Source organism: Doryrhamphus excisus, chromosome 3 (genome assembly GCF_030265055.1).
Source record: "Doryrhamphus excisus isolate RoL2022-K1 chromosome 3, RoL_Dexc_1.0, whole genome shotgun sequence".
NCBI lineage: Eukaryota > Metazoa > Chordata > Actinopteri > Syngnathiformes > Syngnathidae > Doryrhamphus > Doryrhamphus excisus.
In genome coordinates, this window is record NC_080468.1 from 4,104,469 (window position 1) to 4,124,379 (window position 19,911).

At 41.0% G+C, this 19,911-nt stretch overlaps 1 protein-coding gene across 12 annotated transcripts in view; it reads right to left on the reverse strand.

Annotated features, from left to right (window-relative positions):
* The window catches only part of LOC131124836 (adhesion G protein-coupled receptor L2-like), a 111,109-nt gene that overhangs the window by 41,947 nt on the left and 49,251 nt on the right, over window positions 1-19,911 (reverse strand). For 8 of the 12 annotated variants that reach the window (XM_058065680.1, XM_058065681.1, XM_058065677.1 and 5 more), the window contains exons 4-6: window positions 15,657-15,766; window positions 12,871-12,885; window positions 10,558-11,358 (exon numbers count right to left, since the gene is read on the reverse strand). In XM_058065680.1, the coding sequence (XP_057921663.1) occupies window positions 10,558-11,358; window positions 12,871-12,885; window positions 15,657-15,766 (926 nt within the window). The remainder of the gene's footprint in view (window positions 1-10,557; window positions 11,359-12,870; window positions 12,886-15,656; window positions 15,767-19,911) is intronic. The other 4 variants (XM_058065686.1, XM_058065688.1, XM_058065678.1 and 1 more) reach the window with 1 other exon arrangement.

Below are 19,911 nucleotides of genomic sequence, written 5' to 3' on the forward strand. Positions count from 1 at the left end.
CAGCGGGTGGGCCTGCAAAGTGAATCTATGCATGAATGTGGCCGTGCGTATGCGTGCAAAGGCCTCCTGATGTTTGCTCCAGACTGCAGGTGCTTAAAATCCTGGATGCTATCTCCTGCAAAGAGCCTGGAGATAAACAGGAAATGAGAACAGAAATGGGAAATCTACAAATGTGTGCAGTCTGAATGGCCAATAAGAACATGCAATGTGTGTGTGTGTGTGTGTGGATGGTCACTTGTTTCCTGCGTGAGCGATTGCACATTTTTCTGCACACAACAACAACTGAATAGTCCTCGGAGATAAAAGCAGCTTTCCACAATGAGGTCTGGCAGAGTGAAAGGCACAACGATGCTGTCTTCAGGACCCTAGGGCAATTCTGTGAAAATGCAATATCATGCTATCTGACACTCCATTATCAAACACATATCTCCATTTCCTTGGGGGAGGACTCCGACGAGGCACATGTTGTGTTCACACTAATCAGCCGCTCAGGGGGAATATCTGATTTTTTGTCCCTTCAATGTGAAATATATGAGTTTAGTACAAAGCCAATATGTGGTCAAGAGGCCACAGCTGCTCACTCTGGGAGGGGATTTATATATATATATATATATATATATATATATATATATATATATATATATATATATATATATATATATATATATATATATATATATATATATATATATAAAAACTTCTGACCATCCTGTAGTGAGGCTGAATTGTGACATTTTCCACTATGACCTTTTCGCTTGGCAGGAGCTGTGGCTAATTACTTTACACTGATTCGGTCATTGTGTGTGTGTCACACACACTCTTGCAGGTCAGCCTCACTCCATGTGGCTGCTATTAAAAAGCCAGGGTGAGGGGTTAGCATTGTGAAAAGCACCGGTTAGCACCCTCGCACTGTGAGAGTGGTAAAAGAATTAAGTACAATGTCATCGCAAATCTGACAGACTTGTAAATAGTTTTTATACCCACAACTTATTTATCCTGCCTTATTGTGTTGGAAGCAATTCTTACTCTTCTGATAAGTGTTTTATAAATCACACAAAGTATTGAATGCTTTGTTAATGTTTGAATAAACACTTAGTTCTGGCAATATTCCACCAGGATTTTGTATAAAAACCACAGGTGGATAAATGACAGATTTACTCATTCATTCATTTTCTACCGCTTGTCCTCACGAGGGTCACGAGGGTGCTGGAGCCTATCCCAACTGTCTTCGGGCGAGAGGCGGGGTGCCAATCACAGGGCACATATAGACAAACAACCATTCACACTCACATTCATACCTATGGACAATTTGGAGTCGCCAATTAACCTAGCATGTTTTTGGAATGTGGGAGGAAACCGGAGTACCCGGAGAAAACCCACGGCGAGAACATGCAAACTCCACACAGAGATGGCAGAGGGTGGAATTGAACCCTGGTCTCCTAGCTGTGAGGTCTGCGTGCCAACTACTGGACTATATATAACATTTCCAATATAACAGTAATGTACAAATGACACAAATCCAACTGAATCAAACAGTTACCTGCAATGCAAAGTGGTAGACAATGGAGACAGGTCTTATCCGATCCAGTATAAATATCGGGTTTCGATACCTGTGTAATTCATGTATCAGAAATGCCAATTAAGATTATGATCCATGAGACACTATGTGCCCTTAATGTTGTCAGCAAACATAGTGGAACTGGAAGAATATCAGCAAACGCAACCAAAAGCGTATCAACAAAAATACGTAGCCGTCTCGTCACATATACATACAAGCGCTCGGCCTGACCTTTCCAAGGCCATACTAAACAGTCAGGGCACTACAATATCATACTTGCCTGTTAAGTTGCATTATTTTTCATGCTTTGAAAAGCTATTTTCATAACATAATATTAATTTCCTCAATTCCACAGATTGAATTGGTAACTAGAAAAAAATGTTATCGGCTCGGAAGCCAAAAAATGTGGATAGGGACATCCTTATCACACTTCATATCATGTCTTTTAAATGCCTTATATTTGTATTTTCATTCATTTTATGCTTGTAAATGCTTAATTTAGACCATGACTACATACAATTTGCTTAAATATGCACTTTGTACCAATTCCACCATGATGTTCTGATAGAGTAAGTGGGCGATGTTCGAACCGCCATGAAGCAAGGGACGACCTTAAACGCTAGCTATAGTGTACACTCATTCATGTACACTCATTTAGATCTCCTCTCCTGGTTGTAAACATGAGATTCATCTGTTCAATCATACTGTATGTTCCTTCCATTTGTGCAAGCGTAGCATAACAGGACCCCCCGTCTGTGGGAGTGTTATTTAGAGACAGATCGTGATCGAGATCAGCGAGTGTACTGGACCTTTACAATGTGTCAATATTTGGGATTATTTTACCTTGACATCAGACATCAAGCGGCAAGCTGGAGGATGGAGGTAAATGTGCTCTCCTTTGCAAGTGTACACAGAGTACGAGCCCAACAGCTGTCCAATGCTATTTGAGGGACCAATCGATTGAACGACTGTGCAGTGTTTTTTAAGATTAAGATAAGAATAAGATATGCCTTTATTCGTCCCTCAGTGGGGAAATTTGTCAAAATTTGTCAGCAAATTTTGACTCCTTGTTTGGTTTCTCACTTAAATGAGAACAACCGTCACATTTCAGCAACTATTTTATTATATCTTGTCACGGGACAATACTATAGAAAGTAAACTTGGATATACATTACATTTGTGTACAGCTTGTACACCAGCATATATTTTACTATACAATCTGTACACCGACTACTCTAAAGTGCATCCACATTTCCCTCAAGAAGATAATGTACACCCCTCCCTTAAAAATGTGAGGGGAGTACTTTTGCAAGCTACCGTAGCACATGATGATGCATTTGTACATTTATTTTGAGATCTCTATATGTTAAATGCATGCAATTTCCTCCTAATAGCCAACATCAGATCTTGAGAGCGGCGGCAATTAGCTGCCATCACTCTCAAGGGGTGGTGAAGTCAGCACGTGCAATACGACACCACTGCCATATCCTGCATAGTATAGCACCAATAAATAATGTAGGAGTTAGGCACTGAACAAATGTCACTCAGCTAAAAGGAAGGGAATATTATGTGAATTAATCAAGACATGGGAGATGAAGCGTGATTAGGGCTTATCTCTTTATAGCCCCCTAGAGTCGCTTATTGGGTAGGGGGGGATGACAAACTATTTTACAATCAGATCACCCGTGTTCTGCCTCTGCGTTTTACGTGTTACTGATGTGCTAAACGTGTGTTGTAATATCGCAATTGCTGTCGACATCAGCAAGCTATCTGAGCAGACGCCAGGATAGGCTTTTAAGCCAATTACGACGACAACAATGACAACCCAAAGCCCAACAAGCAGCTTTAACTGTTTCAGTTTTGGTAAATGCCTCACAAAACTAATCCTACGGTTGTAACAGCTGAAAAATTACAAACAATAACAAGACACCGTGCAGCAAACATATCATTAGATCATCAGAATAAGTGACATTACATTTAGTCACCTGGGAAAATGGGGCCCCTCTGCTGCCTTCTCAGAGGAGATAAAATACAATTAAATCATTTTATTGCAGTTTTTCACTAAATAATTAATAAATAAGTAATGGTTTTATTTCATTTAAACATGCATCAGTTGAATTTGAAGTTCAATTGAATGCATCACATAATCAGTTCACAGTTCCACATGTCCAAAAAGAGTAGGAAGAAGCAAAACATATTAAATCCTACCCCTCCATCTGCTACTTTTACAAACAGTAAATGTTACATTTGTGCACTTCCTGCTTTCCTAATATAGTTTAATTTTTTAATGTATTTGATGTATTTATTTTTAAGTGATCACTGTTTTGTGGTTGAATGCAGCCTGTTTTTTTGTAAATATTTAAGCAAATTGTGCTTATTCTGGGCCTAGATTACATCTTATCAAGCATAAAAATGGTTATGGGATTCAGCAGTAGTCCGGAAGTCTTGGGAGTGTGACGAATGGAGGCAGGATGTGGGTAGAATAAATTAAAACAGACCGTTTTGGAAATCCAAGGAAAGATCCAAGGAAGATCGAGAATGCTTTCTGTGCGGGTTATTGTTTGTAGCTGCTCTATTGGAGTCCACAACTCAATACAAAGGGCCAAAACATTAGCATAATAGGTCCCCTTTAAATGGCTTATTAACTGTTATTGTGTCTACTATATTATGTAATATGAGTGTAAAGCCATTTAAAGCCACTATTACAATACACTGATGAGACAATAGCCAGTGCGGGGAGTATGTTTTCCAGAAAAAAACAACAATAAGGAACTTATTAGGAACGTGTAAGTCTTATGTATATCTAATATATCTCATTTACTCTGATTATATCTGCTATATTGTGTAAAAAAATATAAAAGTAAAAGTGACTGTATGAGTGTTGTTTAATGTCTAGAGGGCTTTAATAATGTTAAAAATGTATTTTGAAGATTGCAAACAGATTTTCTATGTCATAACTATCAACATATTTAATTTGTTAAGACAGAAATTCACTTATCACGATCAAGCCTGGAACAAATTAATTGCAATTAACGAAGGCTGGCTGTAAATCAAACAAGGACGATAATTTCCTGTATGGTTAATCCTAACTAGCTGTTTCACTGAAGCCAGTCACCAGGCTGCTTGGAATGGCTTTATGAAAATGTTGGAGTTATAGTTATAGCAAAGTAAATGCTCCAATTAATGTCTCCCGACGTGTACTAGCACTACTGTCGTTTACAATTAAATCATCCGCGGTATTAATGCTAAATGATTAGTTTGTTCCTTACTAGGAATGTGACAAGACGCTACACATGAGATTGGGTCTATGTGAGATGAGAGGACATTTTAACTACACTTAAGAAAAGTGCAATGAAAAAAAATCCCCCAAAATATACGACAATATATTGCAATCTACTAATATCATGTATACTATCATTATGCTGCCGACCCTACCTCCACCCACCGATACAAAGATGCTGTATGACTGAAAAAAAAAGGGCTCACTCTGTTCATGCCATTGTTCTATGGAACAATTCAATTTTTGAATTGAATTGATTTGATTTTGTGTATAATTAATTTATCATCGTCCCAGGCTTCGTGTTCATGAGACATTTTTTTTAAAGAGAAATCTTGTCACGTTTTAATATTGTGGGATCGTGTGACACCCCTACTCAGTACCAGTATTGCAACATTGGTTCTGTTGCTGCTGTGTGGTGCAATATACTTGTGAATAAATAACCATGTGGTCAAAGAGCTGCGTTTTCCTTTTCACTTTCTTATGCGGAAATCATTATTAAAATTAAAATTGAAGTTGTTCTATGTAAGGTTTTTAATTCACCTCCTGTCTTCTTTGCAGTTTAGGCAAATAAATGCTGCAGCTATAATTAGAACAGTCCCAGCAAACCCTTTTTAGCCAAAATAATAGATAAGTATCTGCCACAGAAGGAGCAAAGTTGACACGTTATGGCTTATATCTGTGAATAACAACTCTCAGATGCCACATTTTGTCTTTGCCTCGCTTTTTTCACCTCGAGGCAAAGCTAGTAATTAATGACAGAGAAACAAATCCCACAAGACATGAATTTTACATCAGGCCTTTTCTATTTTGCTATGCTGTTCTTGCGCTTCATCCGAGGTTTGCGGTGCGCGAGGCAAAAGAAGACGATTCATGTTCCGTTTCTAACTTAGGAATATTATTTCTGGAGATGAAAAAAAAATAAAAAAGCGACTTGGCTAACGATTCACGAGGCTCGCTTCTTTTACTGACACTTCTTTAAAGAACAGCAGACAGAAAAAGCTCAACTGGCCCTATCTGGTGTCCGTGCTAGTAATTTATGGGGCCTGAAACTGAATATGGCAGTGCTGCAGACGAAGCACATTCACAGTGAAGAAACGAGGCTAACCAGTTCACAACAAAAACAGGCACAAAGATAGATGTCCGGACAGAAATATGCTCTGTCGACTATGTCGACAACAACCGCAAAGCATATATCCCGCCCTAATCCGGCTGGTGTCGAGCTACGAGACCAACAAGCAGAACACTTTGCAAAGCTTTAATGCATTCATGCAACTTGAAGGCTCACCTGGAGGCATCATTCAGGCAAGTTCTGCGGGGTGGCATGCAAAATGCCTGTAAAAAACACCAGCTCTGCATTGAGAAGCAGAGATTCCGGTTTACTTTGACATTACTTTCCCATTTGTATTCCCAGTTTTCACCATGAGGCCATTCACTTTAAGATCTAGGATCAATGGTACCCCCAAGACAAATTAATTTTCTCCTTGCTCCTTACTTTGAAATGCACTTCTGAATTATCCTACATTTGCACATCACAGAGGAGGCTTTGCAGGTGTGGCTTTGCATTTTATTGGCGTGCACTGCTTTTTAAAAAAAAAAAAAAAAAAAAAGACCCCTGAAGGTGAGCTGTTCCCTCTCAAATATTGATCCAAGCTGTTTGTGTTCACAATTCATTTGCGGACATGTTCCTTAATGACGTGTGAACTCTTTGGAAGAATAAGCAAACCCCCGGATCAATACGGACACTGATGTTTGCTAATCACATCAATCAGGACTAGAATTAGAAATAAAAACCTGCACGTCAAAGACATTCCTACAAGGTGATCAATGATTAGCTCTTTCATTACAATGCTAGTTTGCGGATTACGCAAAAAATACTTCACTTGACACACAATGGCTGCAACAAGCCACAACAGAAGAACAGGCAATAAGGCAATAAGACACCGTTACATAGAACCTAGTGAAGGCAGGTGAATTTACTGCAATGACACGACATCCCGGAATCTTTTACATACCTGTCGGATGATTTTCAAAACAACAGGACGGGAGAAGTGAGTGACATGTGATAACCTTCACAACCAGCCCCTGATACCACTAAATATTGGCAGGGTCACTCAATTTAGGCACAGAATGGCAACCTGGAAATGACTTCTATTGACTTTAATATTGCGGGAAGTATCTAGGAAGGTGTGATCCAAATTTGCTACATTCCACGTTTTATCCAAGAAGAGATTCAGGGCAGTAAGAAAACAGGGCGCTGCAGCAAAGTGGAGACCAAAGTGGAGACGGTGTCATATCCAGGCACATTGCATCAGGATACATGTTTGTCATTTCTAGCCATGTACTCTCAAACGTTCCAAAGAAAATCCTCTTTTTGTCAACGAAAGAGCTCAGATAGCAAGTAAAGCTATGCTGAGTAAAAAGGGCGTTTTAAACCAATTTTCATCTTCAAACCTCAATTGCACTGCCGTGAAATGTTGCGTTCTGACAGGAAAAAGGACACTCATTCTTGTATTGTGATGACATTTCTATAAAGAAAAGGAAATGCACTCAGTTTCAATGGTTCATGAATCTTAATAGGGACAATTAATTCTATTTATGCCCTAAGTGATTCCAGGCACTGACATTTCACCACCATTAGATCACCTCGCCTGATAGACACGACAAATCCTGACAGCCGCATAAAGACGTTGAAGGTGTACATCGAATAATAAAAGGTGGGATGCGCGAAGGGGGGACACCAATTATTTTCAAGAGGAGCGAAGCCCCTTTCGATGCTCCTTTTCAGCAGAATGTTTCGGAACGTTCCCATAAAAACACAACTACGAGCGACACGGTGCGCTGCTTTGAAGAAGAAAAGAAGAAGAAGAAGAAAAAAAAAGGTACTATTCATCTTAGAATGATGAATAAAACACAGATTTGATTGAATGCACCATTCCTGCGGCAAGTAGCGGCTTGAAGGTAATGTGGTATTTATGTTTACCGAGGCATAACAGTGGCGGAGAGAGCAAATGAAATCCATTCATTGAAAAAGTTTCACAATGGCCAGCTTCCATCCCCTCTCCCTCTTCTGAGACAAGAAGGGTAATTATGATGAATTATAAAGGGTAATCCCCTTGTTAATTACAACATGACTATGTTTTTATGTCCATATCTTTATGCTCTTGTTTACCTTGGTTTGCAGATGCAAAACTAGGTGTTGGATATTCAATTTACTTTAATAGATATTTAGTAATTTATTATTGATTTAATTACTTCTTGGCGGCATGGCGGTCGAGTGGTTAGCGCGCAGACCTCACAGCTAGGAGACCCGGGTTCAATTCCACCCTCAGCCATCTCTGAAGGATGCTGCCAGGTAGGAGGCAAAGAAGAAGACCAAAGATATATTACATTCCATATTGTTTGTTTGGTAAAACTGAATATTATGTGGGCTGTCCGGTTGTTGAGTGGTTAGGGTGCAGGCCACACAGCTCGGAAACCGGAGTTCAATTCCACCCTCGGCCATCTTTGTGTGGAGTTTGCATGTTCTCCCTGTGCATTTTCTCCGGGTACTCCAAATTGTCCATAGGTATGAATGTGAGTGTGAATGGTTGTTTGTCTATATGTGCCCTGTGATTGGCTGGCGACCAGTCCAGGGTGTACCCCGCCTCTCGCCCGAGGACAGCTGGAATAGGCTCCAGCACCCCCGCGACCCTTGTGAGGGAAAAAGCGGTAGAAAATGAATGAATGAATAATTACTTCTTCTTCGACACATTTTATCCATGAGGAGACTGCGGGCAGCAAGAAAGCAGGGTGTTGCAGCAAAGTGACGACTGTGGTGCATAACGCAGATAGGTATATTTGTTTGTCTCCATGCTCCTCACCAAGGCTCTAGTTTGCAGACACAAAGTTGTTGGATGTTGGGAGTCCAGATTTCAGGCTCGGGTGGGAAATCAAACAGACAGCCCTGACAAGACGTCACAGTTCAGGGGAGAAGAGAGCTCCATTAAGATGTCAACGACAACCCTACGTCAAGAATCACATTTCCTTCTGAGCCTCTATAAGTTACAATAGGAACTAATCTGGCAACCTGATATGATAGTCGAGGTTTAACAGTACATGTGTTCCTGATTGGATTTTTCAATACAGAATATTTGGTACAGTACAGAAGGGTACCTCCACCAAAATCACACTCTTTTGATCCTTCGGAAAATGATGTAAGTGTTCCGAATGGTATCTTGGGCTGAATACTGTGATATATATAGTATCGCTACGGTTTTATACGCTACCATGATGAAGAAGCCAGGTCAAGCTGTTTGGTGCACCCTCTTCATAAACCAGGCTTAGCTGGGATAATTACGGCGATTATCAGTCTGATGTAAAGTCACCTCTCAGCACTTCAGATTAATTTAAGCCGTCTGACAACATTCTTAACCGTAATAGATCTTTGCCATTCCTTTCACTCCATTCCAAGATTGGCACATTGCATTAGTCAGCCTGCTGGTTACAAAAATATTGTGCTGAAAAAGGAAGGTCATTTTCTCCTATTCTTGCAACACACACTGTCATGGCAACACAACTTCAACACGAGAAGGAGAGAATAACCTGTGTGATAATAACCAAGCACAATACTTCTCAAATATATTGCATATTCAGGCATTAGAGGGAAGGTTCAAAAGGCCCGGTGTTCATAACGGGTTTTGTAGATTAAGAAATTTGATAGGGTCCGAGCCTCAGCTGGGAGAGTGCCTTGGCTCGCCTCATGGTAATCAAGATGAGGGGTTTAGTATAGCGACGCCATCGCCACCCGGGAGCCGCCCCTCATTCCGAGGTGAATCTGTAATTTGTGATTGGAAATGAGGTCTTACCCTGACACTGGGGATCGCTTTATCACACCTCGACTGCATCCAAAAATAAAGGCGGTTTCGTGTGACATCCCATGGTGCAGGAAGACAAGGTTGGACTTAGTGTCCCACCTCTCACTTTTCAGCACCCATTTCTTATACTTTACTAGTACTATACAGCTCGTAAAGCAGTATACATTTGCTCTACACTGAAAATGACACATCCATTAAGTGTAAGTAGATGACAACACAAAAGTATAGCAAAATAATTGAGTCTGGTGGTGGCAGGGCTGTGGTCTGGGGGTGCACGAGTGCTGCCGACAGACACTGGGGAGCTGTGGTTCATCAAGGGGAAACATGAGTTCCAATATGCATGCATTGAAAACTGGACCTAAACATGATAAGCAGCTCACCTCCAAGACGACTACTGACTTACTGAGGAAGCCGAAGGTGATGGAGTGGCCATGTTTGTCTTCTCCAGACTTGAACCCATTTGAGCATGTGTGGGGCATTCTCAATGGAAGGAAGATTGGTGAAAGTACAAGGTGTCTAAAACCCATCAGCTCCACCAGTGATGTCATCATGAAGGAGTGAAATATAGCTGTATATAACAATGGTGTTCACACTTACCATTCACACCATGGACATAATAATGTGCATTGTGTTGCCAGATATTTAGATAATAATGTGTTGAGTCATTTTTTAGTGGATAGTAAATGCATGTCGCTATGCAATCTGTACACTGACTACTCTAAGGTATATCCAAGTATTCTCCCCTGAGAACATACACGGTGCTGAAATATGAGGGGTGTACTCCCTTTGTGACAATCAGCAAAACCCCCAAAGTGGTACAATTTGGAGTTCTTTAGAGACCCCCTCTCCACAAAAGCAGCGCTCACCTTCAGCGGGATCCGGCGGCCCAAAGTCAAGGTCATAGCGGAGGACGTAAAAGTTATTCCACACGTACAGCTGGTTGTCCCTGGGGTTGTAATCCACGGAGGTGATGTACTGGTACTGGTTGGGAAAGGCGATGTCTGTGTAATCTCCTTGGTTCAGCTTGGTGTTGTAGATGTAATCAATCTGGCTTCTGCTGCTATCGCTCTCACCCTCCTCATAGGTGGAGCGCACCACGTGCAGCACGCCGCAAACCATGAAGGCATTCGACGCCGAGCGCTTGTCATAGGCCGTGTCCCACGTTGCTTCAAAGCGCAGCGTGTACGGGTTGAGCTGGCTCACCACAATACGCCCGTTATTCTGCTCGGTGGCGTAGATCACCCACAGGCCTCTCTCATCCACCGCCAGGTCGATGTCAGTTTTGCCACCCCAGCGGTATGGCGACGTGTCGTGGTAGTTTGCATTGTTCACAATGGCCTCACCGCTTTTGATGCGCGTGCGTAGGTCAAACTTGACAATGTTGCGAGTGCGCTCCTTGTTAAAGAAGATGGCGCCGTCGTAGGCCACAAAGCCGGTCCCGTCGACGCGGTGCGGCAGTTTATATGTAGTTGTCTGACGGTTGTTTTGGAAGTCCTCCAAAGATGCGTACTCGATGAGTGTGTCCGTGCGGTACGGTGTCCAGGGCATGAAAAAGACTTTGTCACCGGCTTGGAGGGGGTCTTTGCACCACGACCCCGCTTGCTGCTCTGCCTCGTAGAAGAAAGTGGCGTCTCCTATGCCCTTCAGGGTCCCAGGACAAATGAAAACTAGTGGATGAGAAGAAAGTGAAGTAATGACAATCAGGGATCACAGAGTCAGAGTATGCACTTGTGGCTATCATCACTCTTGCTGAGGACCAAAGAGACTGAAGGAATATAAAACCTGTAAACGAATGACACAACAAAGAGCTCGGGGTGTACGTGGACACATGCATACTGCAAACATGACAGGGGTCAAGAACCACCATTGTGAGGCTTGACATCTTTGTGAGAACAACATGTTGTCAATGGCGGGTGGCGGCAAAGCAAGCGAAAATGGAGGAGTGGCACAGGATTGTCACGACATCATCAGGGCACAAGAGGGACCACTGATGGCTGAGCGAGATCACGGCATGGAAAGGTTCTTCTAATTGGTCCTTGGGGAATGAAGGCCTTGTCTCGACCAGCCATCACTGACGTTCACGTGACATCACGTGCTATGGGGCCAAGCAAACTACATACAGGGTTCAGATCTACAAGTTGGAGTTTAAGCAAAGCAATCATGGTTGCTAAGTTCAATATAGCCAAGTCAACACTAACATTAATAGCATAACAGAAAATACAGAAAAAGAATGTCTTGCATTTTACCCGACATCCATAAGTTTTCATTAAAGTTAAGAGTGAGTACATAATTTAGTCTTATAACTACTGGGAATGGTTAACTTCTTCTTACACTTGTACGTCCATCAACCAAAATTTTATAGTGACCACAGTTTGACTCTGGGACAGATTAATTCAATATGCAGATCATGTGGGAAAAATGTATTGTATACATGAAAAAAGTGGCTCCACAATGGTTTGTGCTAAACCTTGGAGGTTCTAATTTATTTTATCCATACAAAAAGCAACCTATTCAGTCCTTTGTTGTCAATAATTAACGTACGGAAACCTGACATTGAAATATTTTTTTTCATTCAACTTCAGGCCTAGTGAGACTTTGAAACACTTGCGAGAACCCTGTAAATAGTAGTAAATACACAAGTAATTGTTTCTAGGGTTTTTACCAGTACTATTCAACTGGAGGCCCACTGGCAAAATCAGACCATCGTAAGAATTCTGTTCAAAATTTGGGAGTGAAAATACTTAAAGGTGTTTGGCTAGTGTTTTTTTCAGTAACAGCAGAGTGCTCCTTTAATATAGAGGATCTTTGAGTAGATTTTTTTTGTAGTAGGTCCTTAAAAACAAGAGAAGGCTCTTGTTATATAGAGGCTCTTTTTTGCAGTACGTCCTAAAAACAGTAGACCATTCCTGTCATATGGAGGATCTTTGGTCCTTAAAAACGTCGACTGCCTTTTTCCAGTGCCCTCCCACAATAAATTAGTTGAATAGCCCTGGTTCATACGATGCAAAAGTAAGAATCCCTGGAAAAATCTGCAACCTTTTTGTCTAAAATGATTAGTCCATATGTGAAAACAATCATCCTATGGGTTTAACAGTAAGAGGAGAGAAGGGGGAGGGCTTCAACACCACAGAACAACAAGGCGAGGACAGAGAGGGACGGGGACCAGACCACCCATTTACCTTTTTGCTCCACTTCTATTTCAGGCAGTGGAAAAGAAGGCAAAAAAAAAAGAGTGCAAAGGGGAGAGAGAGGTTATCACGAGTCATCTCGCAGGCACAAGAAGAGAATTAGCTGTGAGAGGATGTGAACATGAGATGAAGCGCAGGTTGCTTTTTGGGGAAGAAGAGCTAGTTGGAGGCAAAAACAGATGTTAGTTAAAATTACCGAAAACATTTGTCAGAATGTTTTAATAAATAGTGGGTGAGTAACTTGTCGTGTATGGCCTTTATTAAGACAACTTGCTGGCATCGCATCACACATGGATAAAACAAGCCTAATGATACAAGCTTCCAAACAGCGCATGGCATGACTGATGAGCAGCACAGGCCCAATAAGAACCTTTTTATTAATGGACAGTTGGAGCCCTGTCAGCCAGGAGGAGGAGGCGAGGCTAGAGACAGTGTATGAAAAATTGTGAGTTAAGAAACAAATGACAGCAAGGAGGTTAGTCGCGGAGGGGGTGGAGGAGGGCGGGAGGTTAAAGGGAGGTCTGTTTGAAAGAAGGGAAGAAAATAAAGTGAATATTCCAGCCAGTGTTTACAATTCATCAGTACTAAGTACTTTCACAGCACACGTATAAATCTTAGCTATGCTCTAATAAACGTGTCTCAAAAAAAAGCTTTCAACCAGGATGTATTCTGATCGTAAACGCAGACTTTGCTTATATCTCACCCAGCTACTAAAGTCAATGGAATGGTTATATTGAATGGGTGAATCCATCTAAATATCCTGTTATTGGATAGTGGCTTTATTTACCAACTTATGGCATTATAACTTATATCAGTACAATATCTTAATGCAGCGTCCAATCAACAAATTACCGGTAGGTTCTTACAATATGTTGCAGGTCAAAAATTGTAAACATAAACTGATGATAAAAAAGCAAAACAAAAAATATACAAGATTAATAAGAATTACAAAAAGATTTTAAGAAATTATTTTCATGACTTACTATTTATATTTTTAGAATATTTTACTATTATACTATTTATTTTTTGTATTGTATTTTTTATTTATTACATTTATTTAATAAATGTATTAAAAAAATTACAATAAACATAAATAAAAAAATAAATCAATGTAATAAAAGTTAAATATGTACTCATGATAAAAATTTGCATACATTACATACATTACTAATGTGGAAATTAAATCACAATTATTAACTAATTCAAAATATATGTAATGATCACTGAACTATAACCGTTGTTTACTTTAAATAGTTAAATAAGTTAGTACTGAAAAAAATGTAAATGTAATTAAATACCACTACTACTACTAATAATACTACTAACAAAATATAAGAAAAATACAACAATGCATTCATGTATATTATATCATCCATCCATTTTCTAGGTCGCCTATCCTCATTAGGGTCACGGGGGTATGCTGGAGCCTATCCCAGCTGTCTTTGGGTGAGAGGCGGAGTACACCGTGGACTGGTTGCCAGCCAATCACAGGGCAGTATATTATATAAATTAAAATTAGAAAATGAATTAACCAAAATGAACAAATACATTCACACTTGCAGGCATCTTAACAACAAATACTACTAACAATGTTAATAAGCACTAAAATATGACAAAAGCCTATTTACTGGATTATTAGACCACTTTGTTTCTTCAGTTTTAATGTCTGGTACAACTAAAAGGTACAGTTGTTTTATAATAGAAAGATAGACCGATGACAACAAGAGTTACATGTTTGGGGGCGTACAATGTTATAGTTATTCATGTACAAATATGTGATTTTGGTTATGATGAAGTAAAAAAAGTTTTACCAGGCATTAACATGAACAAATAAAGTGGAAAAACAAGGGTGGTCTAATATTTTTTTCCCATGAGTGTATACAGTATACTCTATAGTTATACACACACATATACACATAATTAAAATGTAGAAACATTAATTAAAAAATAATGCTATAACAGAGAGTTTTTCCCTCGTTGTACAGTCCATTTTGTCACAAACGTCCCTCAGCAAGACAGAGACACGTTGCCAACAATTGCAATCAAATTACATCACCACTGTGCAGCTTTTTTTTATGTGTGCATGTTGAAGCCAAGCCCTAACACATAAATTGTGTTCATGTGCTGTGGATCAGGCGTGGTATGTCATGCAATAGCAGTGTGTAGAACAAGGCGCTTGCGGCTTCTATTGCAATGCATTATTTTGCTGTTGCAGCCGCTTCCAATCATTAGTGAACAGGAACATTTACATGGAGCTCCATAATTACTGTTGACTTGTTGCGTTGCTCTAATCGCTAATCTAGTTTCAAATGGATATGAGAGTGATATGAGTGATTGTTTAGATCGTCTAGATTTTGTATGTGCTTTTTTTGTTCCACAACCCTCAGGACCTTTTAACAAGTTTTAATGGTGAGCTGTGAGAAGCCTTGCTTATGCAGCTCCACAATCCGACCATATTCAAAGAGAGATCATGGCAGTGTAAAAACTTGACAAAAGCTGACATTGAATCTACATTTTTGCATATATTTATGCATATATATTTGAACTTTTGGTCAGCTGCGAAACAGCCCATTTGACTTTAATGTTTGTTTGCAATAAATTTCTTACTCAAAAAAATTAATGAGCTCTGCTTCTTCCTACTCCTTTTCAGACAGGTTAAATTGTGAAACTGTAAACATGTGATATTCCTTGATGTAACTTTAAGCATGTTCTCAAACAAACACATAACCATGACAATGACCATTTACACAGTATAGGTTCAGCGTGGTGATACTTACTATAGGGAACACACTCATACTGGACCTCTAAGTACTTGTAGGTGCCAGGACATGGGTCAGGAAAGACATCGGAGCCAGTGACAACCACACACTGCGTACGGTTGTTGCACCTAGAGGAGGGGGGGAAAAGAGAGATTGACCAGAGATTTCATCAGCACCCAGAGCAACATTAGTCTGCATTGATTAGCAGCTTTAAGATTATGCATAAGGAATCCGTGAAGGACTGTCATATGTGCATGCATGGAGATACGTATATGAGTAACTGAAGGCATGTCAGGTATTAACAATGACATATTCCTCCAACGGGCATCTTTGCAGCACTAAAGAGAGGGAAGGCATTCATTAAAAGATAGACACGGCAGGTGTCTGTGACATGTAACAGACAGCGACGTTGGCCTCTGCTGGATGAAGAGCTGCTTCCTGTGCTTGTGTACAACAAAACACATCAATGGGAAAGATTCTTTAAGCCAGCTTTACATTGGAAACACGGTGCCTCTGTGAATTAACAGCGTGCTAGGCAAAATGCAAACGTTTGCCTTCTTTTTTCGGGGGCAAAATATTTCTGAGTTCATATGAAGTTCAAGTTAAGGGGTGGAATAATAATAATAATGCACAATAAAGAACAGCCGTGGACCCAGTTTGCACTTCAAACAAGTTCACTTGAGGGAAAGGAATAATGTGAGCAGTGACTGAGGCACACATGAAGAAAAGTAGCACCAGAATGGGACACTGGACATAATTTGAAAGGCTGGGATAAATGTTTCAGGGGGCCACCAGCCGACATGCAAGCTGGACCATACATTTAAACATTGGGTGGGACATTTAAAGACCCATTAGTAATTCAAGTGGGCCTTGTGACGATTCACAGTGGGATTGTTTTGCACAACAACCATCAACAAAGAGCCAGCTGCTGACCTTTATTCATCGGATGCACATAAAAGTAACATATAAACAGGTGTGGAAGTTTATTAGAAAGAGAACTGCGTACTTTTCATCAGTAGCAAAGAACAGAGATGGCAATACAGAAGGGCAATTTCAAAACTCAGCATACATCAACCCCGTCTATCCCTAGCCCCCATTCGACAGAGTCTTCCATGCAAGCATTGACCTAATCATGCATCTTCACACACATGCCACCAATCATGTATCATGAAGAAAGCAAGGTCATCTCCGCCTGCAAAGGACACATATCAAACTCTAAACAAACAATGATGGTGGAAAAAAAACTGAAACAGGCAATCCCACAGTCAAACTGACACCATCACAAACGTATTAGATTTACAGGACATGTTTAAGATGAAGAGAGTAGACAGGAGTACAGAGAGATGAATGGTAAGGTGAAGTAGAGGTGGCAAAGGCCAAACAAGAGGTCTATGATGACTTGGATGCTGGGTTGAACAGTAAGGAGGGAGAGATGGATCTCAAGGCAGAGAGACAGAGATCGGAATGACGTGCAGCAGGTTAAAGTGGTCAAGAATAAGAATGGAAGTGTACTGACAGATGCCAATAGTGTGATGGGAAGATGGAAAGAGTATTTTAAAGAGTTGATGAATGAGGAAAACGAGAGAGAAGAAGAGTGGAAGAGGTGTCTGCTGTGGACCAGGAAGTAGCAAAGATTGGTAAAGGGAAAGTGAGAAGAGCATTGAAAAGGATGAAGAGTGGGAAGGCACTTGGTCCTGATGGTATACCTGTGGAGGTATGGAAGTGTCTAGGAGAGATTGCAGTAGGGTTCATGACTGGGTTGTTCAATAGGATCTTAGGTGGTGAGAAGATGCCTCAGGAATGGAGGAGAAGTGTGTTGGTGCCCATTTTTAAGAACAAAGGTGATGTGCAGAGCCGTGGCAACTACAGAGGTATAAAGCTCATGATCCATACAAGGAAGTTATGGGAACGAGTAGTTGAAGCTAGAATAAGGGCAGAAATTAGCAATTGTGAGCAGCAGTATGGTTTCATGCCAAAGAGGAGTACTACAGATGCAGTATTTGCTTTAAGAATATTCATAGAGGAGTACAGAGAAGGTCAGAAGGAACTGCATTGTGTCTTTGTAGATCTGGAGAAAGCCTATGACAGGGTGCCTAGAGTGGTGCAGGACATGTATGAGGACTGTAAGACAGCGGTAAGATGTAGGTGTGACAGAAGAGGTCAAGCTGGAGGTGGGACTGCATCATGGATCAGCTCTGACCCCCTTCTTGTTTGCTATGGTGATGGACAGGCTAACAGATGAGATTAGACAAGAATCTGCATGGACTACGATGTTTGCAGATGACATTGTGATTTGTAATGAGAGTAGGGAACAGGTGGAGGAAATGCTAGAAGAGTGGAGTTTTGCCCTGGAAAGGAGAGAAATGAAGATTAGCCTCAGCAAGACGGAATAAGTGTGTGTGAATGAGAGGGACCCAAGTGGAAGAGTGAGGTTACAGGGAAAAGAGATACTGAAGGTGGAGAATTTTAAGTACTTGGGGTCAAAAATTCAGAACAATGGAGGTTGTGAAAAGGAGGTGAAGAAGCGTGTGCAGGCAGGATGGAACGGGTGGAGAAAAGTGTCGGGTGTGATGTGTGATAGAAGAGTTTCAGCTAAAATGAAAGGAAAGGTATACAAAACTGTGGTGAGAGCAGCCATGTTGTTTGGTCTAGAGACAGTGCCGCTGAGGAAAAGATAGGAAGCAGAACTGGAGGTAGCAGAGATGAGGATGCTGAGGATCTCATTGGGAGTGACCAGGATGGATAGGATTAGGAACAAGTACTTCAGAGGGACATTACATGTTAGAGGCCTTGGAGATAAAGTCAGAGAGGCCAGACTGAGATGGTTGGGACATGTCCAGAGGAGAGATAGTGAATATATTGGTAGAAGGATGCTGCCAGGTAGGAGGCGTAGAGGAAGACCAAAGAGTAGGTTTATGATGTAGTGAAGGAGGACATGAGGGTAGTTGGTGTGAGAAGACAGGGTTGGATGGAGAAGATTGATTTGCTGTGGTGACCCCTGAAGGGAAAAAAAACAAAGAGAAAGAAGAAGAAGAATAGGTCGAAGCAACAGTATGACATTTTTCCCATCATAATGTATATAGCAAAACATGCTTATCCCTTCAGTGTAAAGGCATCCATGCAAAAGACATAGGTTTACTGCATGTGTTGAATGGGAACGAGTAGTACAAAAAAATAAATATATACAATTAAAAAGATGTTATTAATTGAATTCTCTTTGGAATTTTGCCCAACATCCACAATCCTTATGTGAAACATGAACACGTGTTGGCTCTCAACGAAGGCGGTCATATCTTTACCCTCTCCTCCATAATCTTCCCTGCTTTTCATCTTACGTCTCGTTTAATCCCGTCTCGTACTTTTAAGAGCCTCTCTCTGCACTGTTCTCTAAAACCTAAATTATGGAATTGATTAACTGGTTTCTCCATGTAATTAACAAAATCTTCTCGTTGAGAAGCTCGGGTTCGGGGGAACCCGTCTGCCCTGACGGAACGTTCACCGCCGTGTACGTGATGCCTGGCGATTCTTTCCGTGGAGGACATCGAAGATGTCTACCTATTCTGAACCATGATAACAAGTCTGTTGCTGATTGGATTGGGCACTGCTCTGGTGTATCACATAATTCATAAGATGACGGCAGCGTATGGACTTGGCCCACAGATATGGTGGGTAAAGCGAATCACAACAAGGATACGCTCTTGGAGAAGTTTTTGACTTTGCAAAGGCAGATGGATCGATTGGGAGACCAGAATGGACACAGAGAGTAGCCCGCTCTATTGAAATGTGGCTACTTGCACTAACCCAAACAACCCAAACAATATACTTAATCTAACCAAGGTCGTGTTGTGACAACAACTTCTCCTAAGAGATTGCTGCAGCGGGACGCTCTGACCTGCCATTATTTCTTCACGGATACCTGTTGTTTGTTTCTCCTGTCTGGGCAAATAATGTTTTATCGCAATGACACCCCGCGAACTGAGCACCAACATTGGGCACCTGACGGGGTGAAACATCCGCGGGCCACACACTCACGCATCCAAAGACACACATTATGTGCATGACGGGTACGACAGCTTGCTTCTGGGGAACATGAAAAATGACAAATCTGGCCTTTCGGAGCGACTATTTGAGCAATTATCGGCTGAGAAGTGTGCTGAGAGCATGTTTCCAATGCATATTTTCTGGATTCTGCTCTCTATCATGGCGGCCAAACCCACCCATGGTATAATACGGAAACGGGTGCAGAGTTATTTCTATTATTGTATACTCTCCT